General features: G+C 41.2%; 1 protein-coding gene across 1 annotated transcript; it reads right to left on the bottom strand.

Annotated features, from left to right (window-relative positions):
* Positions 1 to 6,508: 6,508 nt before the first annotated feature.
* On the bottom strand, positions 6,509 to 9,071 carry LOC146379522 (uncharacterized protein C11orf87 homolog). Its single transcript, XM_084940807.1, has 2 exons — positions 8,538 to 9,071; positions 6,509 to 8,058 (listed from the first exon to the last, which is right to left on the bottom strand). The coding sequence occupies exon 2, from the start codon at positions 7,970 to 7,972 to the stop codon at positions 7,541 to 7,543; it is 432 nt and encodes a 143-aa protein (XP_084796933.1). The 5' UTR covers positions 7,973 to 8,058; positions 8,538 to 9,071; the 3' UTR covers positions 6,509 to 7,540.
* Positions 9,072 to 13,133: the final 4,062 nt, after the last annotated feature.

Below are 13,133 nucleotides of genomic sequence, written 5' to 3'. Positions count from 1 at the left end.
TGATTTTCTTCTGGCATCAAAATATGTTCGTTTCTTTCTTGGTGCACTGAGATTTCCCCCATTATGTCTGTACTCCAGGCTTATTAGGTTCAATAATTTTCCTAAAACAGCTGCGCACTGGAGTTTTGGAAAACATTACTCCAGCAGGACTAAATGGTGCATTTGTTGGGGACTGTTTGTAGCTGGGGGATTAATACAGCAGTGTGATTCAATAAGACCGTATGCTGTTTTTGTATTCATGGCAATATAAGACCTTACTTTAAAAAAAATGGTTAAATCTTTAAAGAATTTACTGCTTTTGTAGTGAAGAAAGTGTGTCGAGGGTTAAAGTGACAGACCAGGAGAAAGGAAAAAGAGGCAGTTAGTTGACCTCATTTTGGGACACATAATGTTGATGAACCCAGAGTTCCAGATAATTTATTTATTCATTTATTTATTTATTTATTTATTGGTCAGGTAGTGTAGTTCCCTGCTGCTGCTTGTACAGCTGGAAAAATGGGTCTTTGTGGCTCAAAATGGGCCTTTGTGGTAGTAGCTTTGCACTTAAGCTTGATTGGGTTGCATAGAGTTAAGTTTGGGACTTAACAGAGATTTGTGAATTTATTGGGGGGGTCAACAAAATATATTTTTAAGCTTAAGTAAATGATATCCATTTATGAAAACCAACCAAACAAAACAACGACAACAACAAAAAACCCCTTACAGTTATAAATCGCAGCCCTGGGGATTTTCTTTCAGGGGAAGACCAAAGCCTCTTTTGTAGGAGCCAAATTATATTTGGGAGAAAAACAAGTAGCTGTAAGCTCATTCTCAGAAGCTAGAACCAGATCCAGATGTGCAGTGTGCCAGTGGAGAAGAGGTATTTGTATCTGACAGCACAGAGTGCGCATATTTATAAATGAACATTTTTAACATTATTTAATGCCCTAATTAAAAAAACAAAACAAAAAACAGCACATCCATTTTGACTTAAGAAAACCATCAAAATGTTTAGCATAACGTTAGCGTTGGAACCAGTTCTGCTGGTTGTAGTCCGGTCATGAAAATCATCAAAGACTCCTGCTGTGAACAATAATCTGTGTTTTCTTTTAGGATAGTTTAATTTCGTCTGTGGAATGGAGAACCTCTGACAATTCACTTCACCGTGTGCAGACTGAAATGTGTATCCATTACATAACAGTCTTATAAGGAAAAATGTCACTGTCCTTTTCACAGGATATGATGTTCCAAGCCTTTGTGCTACAAACTAAGGTGAGCAATCACACAGAACCCTAATTCAGCTGTCAGAAAATGATGCAGTGTCCCACAAATGGATTACTATACAGGACATGAAGCCATGCAGCCATTAATCTCCAGAAGTGTGAACAGGCAGCAGCCCCATCCATCAGTAATCTCATCTTAAAGCCCCTCTCCACCGCGAGAAAATTCAGTGGAGGGTATCAACTGGAGCCGTTTTACATTCGAGAAACATATTTGCTGTTCGGGCCTATACTCACATTCTGGTGTCCTGTGGGGCCTCGATGGTTGTAAAATGCACCAACTGTAATACCCAAGCAGGGTGAACACACAGTAAATCAATACACATCACGAGTTTTATGTAGGTGAAGGTAAGAGGAACACAGCCATACACAACATCAGGAGAAACAAAAAAAAAGCTCACAATGGATCAATAACATGTTGTTATTGAATTATTTACTAACTATAGATCACGTGACTGCCTGTATCAGTCATAGTAACAAATCCCACAGCTCTGCAGAACTTTTGTCTCTTTTAGGCCATTGTTTTGGGGTTTGTTTATTTGTTTTTCCCTACAATCTTTTGATAGAAGCTAACTGGACTGGTTGAGTTTTTCTCAAAAATAAAAAAAAATCGATTCCCACTAAAGAGGCTTTGGTTTTCCACCGAATGTGATTTTTAACTTGAAGTTATTTTTATAAGATGGATATAATTTATTTGAGCGAAAAATATATTTTAATCAAAAAAAATCACAGACCTCTCTTAAGGAAGTTAACTAGATGCAGACCATAAGGATTATTTTTGCCCTTTTCCCTGCATGATATTTTGATAACCACATGAGCGTTCCTGTCATTTTGTGATCAGCAGAGATAATTTGCATGAGACAATGTAGACATTTGGAGTCATCATCTGGTCGCTACAATTGTAGCCGGTAGTTTATATATTTTAGTCTAGATCAAATTATGGACCAAGCATCTTACATACTAACATGGTCAGAAAACACTGTGTTGTAGTTCACACACATACATGCGACTACTCCACTCTTTCAATGACTCTAAGGCTTCCATTTAAAACACCCATTTTCTTAGAGACCACTGCATCTCTGTTAGTAATGTTCTAGTTAAACTGAGGCCTATATGAATTACAGGAGAATGAGGGCAGAACAGTACAGCACATCAAAAATGACACATTTTGAACAAATCTTATTTTCGATTCCTTCTTTATTGCCCACAGAGCCATGAAGGTACTTGCCTGAGTTCTTGGTAATGTACCCTCACAGTCACAGCTTGAACCCGCAGTAATGAAGCATATACACAGACACTGGTGGTGACAAATCATCCTCCTCAAACCCTGACAGCAGGGGTGAGAACGGGAGCAGTGCTTCCCTCTCTTCCTGACAGTGAACTGACACTTGTCATCACTCTGAGCCGAGATATGGAGCCCAGAACCAATCTGCTAATGCAGCTCAGTGGAATAATCGGAGCGAGCTGTAAAGTCGCAGGCAAAGCCTTATCAGCATGAGAAAGCTGTAACCGGACGCGCGTCTAATTCATCCCTTCACCTTGAGAAATGTTTTAATTCCAGTGAATTCCTGCTGCATATCAAAGACTGAGAAATCTTCCAATCTCTGACGCAGTGGACTGTGAAGTGTTTATCACTCAATTTTTTATTTTTTTTTAATCCCCCACTCATGCTGCTTCTGTTAATGTGTAGCCCTTTAAAATCAGATGCTCCACAGCAGGCAGGTTGGCAGAAGCGTTGGTTTTATATTGAGTGCAACCGGAAGCCCATTAATTGGCACGCCCAGTAGTTTACTTGCCAGGCCTTGTAGGAACAACCTGAGCTGAGTTCTTTCACCGCTTGGAGAAGGTCCAAATCTTCACACTGTCTCAATGTAATGTTACACCTGCACTGCAGAAACATTCCTGTTTTTCGCATGATAATTCAGAGGTAATATTCCTTATGTTCTGGGTTTTCTTTTCAAACATCAAGCTACACAGTTTGCAACAATGTCTCGGTGTGGAACAGAGAAACAAGCCAAACCAGCGACTGCATCTTTCTATACCATAAATCCTTGCACACTCACACCCTCGTCTGAATAGAGCTCTTTTTCTTTCTCTCCCCTCTCCCGCCATGCATCTTCGAGTTATGCCGTTAAGTGCTACATCCTACACCACAAAGTTCACTCATCCACAAGCGCACACTCTGTGCAACGATTATACCAACTGCCACGCCCCTTTTGCTGACCTACATAGAGTCACTTTAATGTTTTAAAAGAAGTGAAACTAGCAGCTGTTTTACTGTATTATTTTCACTTCATTTACTTTACAACTGAGAATTGAATTTATAAATCATCATTTGGATGATGTCGCTCTCTATCCACTTAGCCTTAAATTATGTTTAGTTACTAATTATGCTGGGACATCATCCCACAAGACAAAAAAGAAAGAAAAAAAATGCAGTCATTTCCTTTGAGAAGGTGGTGCAAGCTAATATAGATAGTTTTACTTTGATGTGTAGACCTATATGAAGGCATGTTGCCTTAGGTGACATACACAGTACTCACAACCATAATGGCACCATCATTGAGACATTAAACAATATCTAGAGCCCCTATTTCCACTTACTGGCCAACCAGCGCACCTTGCAGAGTCTATTTGGAGCGGTGATGAGCATGCCTCCTGAGACAACAAAACCGTGAAAACTGGCCCCATTAATTTTAAATTAGGTTATACACGATAAGTAGGCTATTCCCAAAGGGAACTTATGTCACAAAAGTCTCTGTCTGCCCTCTGTCGCTGCCTTTCTAATGCAGCTATATGTCTGATAATAGATAATAGCTGTCATAATTCATTACTGAATATTGACCTCTTATCGCCATCCATTCCCAATTACTGACTACTAATCACAATCCATTCCCGGCTACTGGCTTCTGACCTCCATTTCAAAGCTATTGACTTCCAGCTTACATTCGTCAACTGATCTCTATCCATTTCAACCCACTGATTAAATAATTCCTCGAAACAGACCTCATAATTCCTTAAATCTTTCCAGACTGACAACCCTCAGTGACTTGGAGGCACTGACAATGACTTCATTTAATTCACACCTACTGCCCTTTTTCCATTTCCTTTTGTACAGCTGTTGACTTCCATCCTAGCCACCAACCGTTTTCCATCTTTACCTAGTGTCCCCTTCCACTCCTCTGTAAATTCCTAGCCACTGACCTCCATCAATTCTTAGCTGCTGATCCCTCACCATTTGTCTGTCCATTACTATCCAGTAACTTCAACCCATTCCTGTCTATTAACCTCCCACCATTCCTTTGTCCATTACTAGATACTCAACTGATTCTCAGCCACTGACTTCCATCCATTCCTAGCTACTGCCATCCTACCATTGCAGTGTCAACTCCTAGACTCTGACTTTTAATAGATTCTTAACTTCCAACTATTTCTAGCCACAGAACCGTGACAGCTCTATCCAAACCTAGCTGTTGAGCTCTTCCATTACCTTGTACATTTTGAGCCACTTGACACTTCTATTAACTTGTATCCATGGACTTTCACTATTCTTTCACTATAACTGATATCTTTCCATGTATCTGTCCATTTCTATCTAGTAACCTCCATCCATTTATGGTTACTAGCTTCCCACCATTCATTTGTCCATTCCTAGACACTCAAATGATTCCTAGCCATTGATTTCCATCCATCCCCAGCTACCATTCCACTGTCAGTTCCTAGACTCAGATTTTTAAAAGATTCAAAGCTTCCAACCATTTCTAGTCACTGAACTTTGACAACCCTAGCCAAGTCTAGCTGATAAGCTCTTCCAGTACTTCATACAGTTTGAGCCATGCATTTCTAATCATTCTTATTTACATACTTCATCATTTTATAGTAGCTGACCTCCTTCCATTTTCTCTGTCCATTCATAGCCAGAGCCTTCTATCCATTCTTAGATACTGAACTCCCTACCATTAGTCAATCACCTTTATCCACCCTTTGCTACTTCTTTCCACCTGGGTACTTAGCCTAGTCACCCTATTCTTTTTGTAGTAGCACCCCACAAGTAATCTACACCAACTGCAACACACACACTCCCACGAATTGCCCACAACTGACAGCCACAGACTTCCCCTTCTTAGGGACTAATCATCATAAAAGACTTAGCCACAGACCTCCACTAATTTGTAGTCATTAGGCACAATAGAGTCCTGGCTGGTGAACCCACTTCCCTCCCCAGCTACTGTTTTCCACTTCCCTCCACCTCTTCTGAGACACTGACCTTCAATCATTTAAACTATCTAGTTATCATTGATCTCCATCCGCCCATGCCCACTCACATTCATTCTTACACTGCTACTGACACCAGGTCAGTGTACTTCCTCATCCTGCCTTGTTGGCAAGAGATGCCTGCACGTCCAAATAAATAAAATTTAGATCCACATTTAACAGAAGCAAGAGTTGCACAAGGTAATTATGAGTATGATTGCTGCAGGTTGTGGCCTGATCTAGCTACATAGAATTGCAACATTTAATGCACCGTATCCTTCCAATTATTACGTATTTATTTTAAATATCAATAATTTGTTTGACCTTCTGGTTTCAAATCTATAAATTGCTGTGAAGTAAACATATGTTTAAATGTAGGATGCATCAGTCATCTTTCACTGACTTTTTCCAGTTTTCCTGTGAGGATAAATGGCTTCATTTTGTTGCACTTATGCCAATGAGATAAGATAGATGGGCGGGCTGTCAGTGCATGTTCCAGAGGGGGCATCTTGCCAAAGATTGCTTCTTATTCCCAAGCATTTTTGCTGGGGACAATTAGGAACATGGTGTCCTGGTACCCAGCCAACATGCTGTCTGATGCCGACTCACGGCCACCGATGTCCAATAAGATGTGATGGGGCTTGCAGAAAGAAGTTGAGCTCAAGGATGGTGTGTCTGTGGACAAGACTGATAGGGTCTGTATGGACGATATTGCCCTATATGCAGTGAATGTTATTTTGTATTCAGTAGACCCAGCTTTCAGCACCAGTAGTTCACGGCTCATGGGTTCTTAGAGACCCTTGGGAAGGTCATTTGTTCACTCCAAGAGGATTGGGCAATGGTAAGAATGTAATTGTAAACATTTTCATAATGTCACCTATACAGTACTGCAATCATGATGATAAATTGTACCTGTCAATTCAGTTTCCAGTGTAGTTGTACATTTCCTTCAGTAGTAAAAGTAGTCCTGACACATTCAAGGGATTAACATAAAGTATTTATATATATCATGTATTTATTTAGAAACTTTGAATATTACACATTTTCCTTTGATAAGGCAGGTTATATGAACTCCAGAAAGATGGTGTTACTGCAAACATTCCAGCTCTCATAATGGCATACATTTACAGTGAATTCATATAATAAATGACACAGAATTTCTAGTAGGCCCACTATTATACAATATTAAGGATCAGGAGAGACAAAGAGAGAGAGAAAAAAGACTGGCTTCAACTGAAAGCCTCTCTTGGAAGATTTCTCAATTTATTACATCTCAGAGAATACATTATAAATACTCAAAAATTAAAATACTGTATTAGCGCCAAAGAGTTACGTTAAAGACACTTGAAAGGAAAAAAGAAACTATCTTATGTGCATAACTACAGCAAAAAGGTTTTGCATCCTGTCAGGCTAACTAGAGCTACCTACAGATGTCTAACAGACATTGGAGGACAGTACTTTATGCAAATATGCTAAGTCACTTGATTGAAGGAAAAATACTACAGCAAACAAATAAGCCGTTGTCTATAGCCTATGTGCAGCTTTGCACTGCCTAACAGCACCACAACATCCATTATAGACTAACTACATACTGGTAGTGTGTCAGAGGACATGCCAAGGAAGATCAGTGAGCCATTATGGTCTGTGTTATCTCACCAGCTCTCAATAATTTAAGCACAACCATGTGCACATCCCTGGGAGGATTTAAAGTTTCAACATATTTGAGGTTTAAACAACATTTTAGGGCTGGGGGGAAAAGGGGAAAGAGGGAGGCCCAAAAGTCAAAGCAGGCAAATACTTTACATAGTCCCAAAAGGAGTTGGCTAAATAGTGGTGTTTTAGGGAGGAGTGTGGCATCACAGCTAATCTGTGTGTCCGTGAAATGTTACCTCTAGGCCTATTCTGCTCAGTATTCTGCATTTTTTTCCTAATTCATCTACAAGCAGCAGAGAGGGGTGTGGGAGTTCTTTGTGCCTTATTGCTTTTCCTGTTTATTCCACAGTCTCGTTCCCTGAAGTTGCACTAAGTTAACAGTCAAGAGAAACTGTCTCGTGCAGCGCCTGTTTGTCCTCCGCCTCCACGTCCCCGCTCTCCGCGCTCTCCGCGCTCTGACACAAGAGCTTCTCCTCACATCTCACTGGTCGGACGATGACGCACGGCCTCACGGGCTCCCCGCTCGCCCCGGCGCGCGCGGGGTTGCGACTGTCGCGCTCGTACTCCTCCTGCGCGCGTTGGATCTTCCTATTCCGAAGCTTCCTCTTGTGGAAGTGGAAGGTTGCCAGGGAAACGAGGACGATCCCCACGAGCACGGCCACCAGCACGAGAAGCGCGAGGGTGGAGGAGAACGGCGGAAAGAGGCTGAGCTGCTCCGCGCAGGTGCCGTTACTGGCCTGGAACCCCCCGTGACAGCGGTGCAGCGGCACCGACAGCCCCGAGGCCTCGGCGGTTCTGGCTGTCATCCCGGCCACTCCAAGTCTCACTGACCCCTGTACCCTTCGTGCTCTCCGGGCTCAGCGCGGTGACACCGGCCCGCGCATGTGGTTACCTGCACCGAAAAGAAGACACACGAGACCCGCTTGATCAGCTCCAGTGGAGGCAGAACATTAGAAACCCGCCCTCCAGTTTCCCCACTAGCTGATCCATTCTACATTAACAAAACCAAACCGAGACAATTACGATGGCAAGTGGCACTGTGATGGCACTGTGATTCGCACTGAATCACAGTGTTAGATGAAATGTGCCAACTCCTAACAGATAATACGCCCAGGTCAGGTTGAAAATAAATTAATGAATTAAATTCGGACGTTGCTTTGAATATAAGACACAGCAGAAGTCGGGACAATACATCAGCTATTGTAATGTGTAGGCCTTCGAGATTTAGCCCCAACAGAAGCCCTTTTCTGCGCTCCACGCAGCAGCGTTTTAAGATAAGAATGTCATCTTTACGCAGAGTATAATAATCTGCATCAGCTCAGGCAGGTAGGCTATATTTAAACAGGAGGAGGAAAAATGCTGGAGTCTTACCTGATAAAACAGTCAGTGCGGGAAGCGGTCCGTGAGTGGCGAGCCGATGTGTGTAAATGGGAAAACTGGATCGCGGTGACGCATTTCATACAATGTGATGCTGTTGCTGCTGCTGCTGCTGAGCTCCGATCATTCAGGACGCTTTGATTGCCGCAATCCGCTCAGTCTGCATCTAGGACGGCGCTTTCCCCCAGCTAAATATCTCAGGTAGAGAGGGAAACTCCCTCACTATGCATCAAAGTGGGCTTTTCAAAAATGCGATTAGAATAGAGCTGTGTCTGGTTTTCCTGGAAAAGCGTCCCTCCTCCTCCAGCCGTCCGCTGCTCCACTCAGCATCTGAATGAAGAGCTGCAGCTGCATTAAAGGTCTCCTATACCAGTCAGCTGGCAGGGTTGTTTGTTTTTTTCCCCCCTCTTCACCCTGAGATGTAATTTATGTATTAACATGACCCCGGTGCGTGCGCTTCATTCCAATCAGCAAACTAATAAACACTAATCATCCTGGTGACTAAATAAGGAGGAAAATTAGCTATCAGTGGCATTCCTGAGGGTGTGGTCAGTCAAATGCTGCAAACCTACATGCTATGAAGATTTTAAGCTTCATTATAATAACAGAAATTGCATTCATTTGTAGGTCTGTGCATGCTGTGAGGATTTCATTTGCTTCTAAAGTTGCTAGAAAGCTCCACACCTACACTTGTTACCAGAGACTTTATGGGATTTGTGCTCGGAGAACATCGCTATGCATTTATCACAGATCTACAGCTGAAAATCGGTTTAACTCTTCATTAAATCAAGCCGTCGCAGGTGTAACTCTGCTAAGTAAACACTTTGGAAATCAATATCTGCTTCAGTGTGTGGGTTCTGGGGGCAAATACATGATCTTCACACTGCTGAAGTTTTATATCAGCCTAGAACAGCCAGGTACAGTTAGCCCTCTAAATATGGATTGCAGGTTTTGGTGGCGATGGACCAAAATTCCACTGAACTGTTTTTTTGCTTTTGTCCTTCACAGAGAAACTTGTCAACGCCACAGAAATGCAAGAAAAGTTCTAAATGGAGATTTAATTGTTTTGTAAAAATCTGCATAAGCCAACATTTTATCCTCTTTGAAATAGTGTAGATATGTTTCATTTTATTTCATATCTGCAGGTGTAAGTGTGTGGCAGGCAGCGCTGTAGTTGCCAAAACGCAGGACTCAGTAACACAGAACTGAACTAAAAATCACAGCTTTAATGCTGAAAAAAGGGACGACAAAAGGTAAAAGCCCCAAGCCCCAACTAAACAGACACAAAATATAAAATAAACTGACTGACAGGAAGAAAAACAGACAGACAGAACTACTGCTTACAATAAAGGCAAACACAACGGAGAACAGAGGAATGCAGACAATATTTACACATGAATGATAACAAGGGAACAGGCCTGAGGAGGGGGAACACAACTGACATTATCAGATTGACGAGACAGAGGAAGCAAAACTGAACACAAGACGGAGACTATCAAAGTAAAACTGGAACGAACACTGAGACACAGACTAAGACACTTGAACTTGACACTAGGACTGGGAGTAACCCGACGAGGGGAAACAACAGACCGGGAAGACAGAAGGGAACATAAAACATGGGACAAGAGATAAACAAACACGAAGACAAGATCGACTAAATGTGGAACACAGGGGAGACATGGAAACAGAAACCTAAAGACTAGATGACAAAACTAAGACCACAATATAGAAATACCACACAACGCAGAAACACAACAATGAGGACCAAAACCAGGAACATCAAAGGAACTTCAGAATATTAGATAATCCAGAATCAAATTGTCCAAATACATAAACCCTGGCTCTCAAACCCAGGAACATGACAGAGATTCAAATCATGGCTGTCCAGCTGACATATCTGTAGCAACTATGTGACGCTATCATGTCAACATGGAACAAAATCTCAGAGGAAGGTTTCCAGCACCTTTTTAAATCTGTGGCATGAAAAGTAAAGGCAGAAGGGAGTCTGACTGGTCCTAGCAAGGCGTAAGTAATACAATTTTTGTAAGTTTTCTTTGCAAGTTTTTCACCATAAAAGTGACTACAGAGTGTATTTCTTTGTGGATTTTTTTAGTGCAATTAGGATCATAATTATCCTGATGAAAGTTCACTTTCTGGTTCAGCTTTAATTTGATACAGATATAATCTCATTATGCTCAAGCAGAATTTGTAGTTCAATCAGAGACTGACACTTTTCCAGTTCAGGTTTTGTCCAGCTCTCATAATGGGCTTCTTAATGGCTCGCCTCCCACGACAATAAAATCTGTGCAGTCTTTCTGATTGAGATACCTGCACAACCTATGAAGACATTTAGGATTGCTCATCACTTCTGGTAGATTCTTCTTGCCGTTTACGTGCTATTAGACAATCATTTGAAATATACCTCACTTGGTAGAATGATTTATCCACGAAGACACCCACAGCTCATTTTTTCTGGAGGTTATTGATAAAAAACGTTTAGCAGACTCTTGAACCTTTGATTCAGACTTTCTGCATTTGAATTTGTGATAAACGTCAGGCTTTTTTGTTCACTCTTATCTATGTAATAACTCTTTTACATTATGACTAAAAAACAAACAAACATTTTGTTGATTTTTGACACCTTCTACTAGTGTTTCAAAGAAATTCAGGTGTTTATTAGTTCAAATATATTTTTATTTTTTTCACATGACTGTAGAAACAGTTTACAAAAAAAGCCTCTAATTGAAATCAAGACCGAGATAAGCTCAACTCCCTGACTGGAAGATTACTGCAGGCATTGTGACACAAACTCCAAATATAGAAGTGTGGGTGAAGGAGAAGTGAGGAGACGCTTCTACAACGAGGACACCTCGACCTACTGAGACTTTAAAGCATTGTGAGAATATGCCGTATGCCACTAATACTGCTTTCTCATGCAAACAGTGGGCTTCTGTTTTATTTCATGATGAGCGTAGTCCCATTTTTCTTTTGTTTCGTAACGCTGATAATCTGCAGCCTTGTATCTCAGCTTGAGGGTTTGAGTTCATAGTGTGAAAAGTGGTAATTTATGCACAGTAAACATTATGCTGTCTATTTGTGAGGTTTAACAGGCAATAAACTTCACACCCTCCCTGTGTTGCTAGACTGTTGTCATTCAAATGAATAAGAGGGCTTCACTTTTTCGCACTGTTCTCAAATTGGTGTGAACACAGCTTTAAAAGTCACTCAGCCTTTGATACAATATCATTGCCAGGCTGATACATTATTTTGCAATGTAATCACCATATGTCTGCTGTTCAACTCAAAGGCAGGGAGAGGAACAATGAAATGATTGCTGGAATGATTAAAAAAATATTAATAAAGAAGCAGGAGCTGCTGTGCAGCCCTTTGGTGTTCATTAACCTTTGAGATGCTGGATCAGTTACTCAAACTGGATTCGAGGCCTCAGATTACATCTGTGCCATCAGAGTGTTGCAGACTGCTTTATTAAGGATGCTAATAACGTCAACAGGATGCCCCATAGGGGAAATGAAATGTTTTATTATTTATAAAGGCAACCTTTATTAATATTTTCCAGCTCCATATTTATACCTGAATTCTACTGGAGTAGCTGTGCATGATTGCATGATTGACACATTTTTTTTTTATAATCTTTATTTATATAATTCAAGGCCTTCATCCAACTCATCATTGTCCCCTCTGTTAGAGGAGTTGTTGTTACTTCTTTTTAGCCAGCTTTCTTCTGATTGGCTGCTTCTTGCAAAGAGAAGGTTTGAACTGCAGGTGGGTGGGGCTTCTGTGCTCACAGCTGGAGCTTTGAGTGAAGTAACCATATTAGGTATGTTTTTTTAAAAACATTTTTTGCCTTTATTAGTGAAGATTAGACAGGGAAGTGGAGGGTCAAAGCAGAGAAGACGCACAGCAAAGGGCAGCAGGTCAGACTTGAACCTGGGCCACCAGTGAGCTAAAGTGATGCCCCATATTAACTATATTTCTTCTCATTAACATGATACAGAGCCAAGTGTAGCAAATTCTGCCTGAAACTGAGCAATTAGAGTGCAAAGGTTACTTTTACATACGCTGAACTCATTAATTGAATCTTCAGTCATGTTTCACGAGTATCCACCATTTTAGCTGTATATAGGTATATGACAAAAGATAAGGAAAAGTGTAAAAGGAGCTTCTGTGGAGTTCATGTATTCTAGTTTATAGCGCCTACATTCATCGAAGGGTTGAGAGCCATTGTTCGTGATACCTCAAGCAGACTGGAAGATCCAGTGCTGCCTGCCCCTCCCACCGCCTGGACAGAGCCAGCGTTCCTCATGTTGAGTCTTGTTGATTGTGATGGTGTCAGCTGCTGCTGGTTCAGCACGTCGTAGAGCAACACAGTAACCAGGTGATCGATTCTGTCAATAGATAGGATCGGCAATATCTGGCAGGTCTGTAAAACTATGGGTTGCCACAAATTAGTGTTGTTGTAGTTTTGGAATTTCTAATTAGATTTTACTTTTATTCCACTTTGACTATATGTTTTTAATTCAGTTTACTTTCCAGGGTGCATTTTCTTCTTTAAGTTTAGTTTTTATTGTT

This window comes from Perissodus microlepis, chromosome 10, assembly GCF_051167445.1.
Source record: "Perissodus microlepis isolate ML-2025 ecotype Zambia chromosome 10, ASM5116744v1, whole genome shotgun sequence".
Classification (NCBI taxonomy): Eukaryota; Metazoa; Chordata; class Actinopteri; order Cichliformes; family Cichlidae; genus Perissodus; species Perissodus microlepis.
The sequence above is the reverse complement of the archived record's forward strand: the minus strand, read 5'-3'. Positions and strand labels throughout refer to the sequence as shown.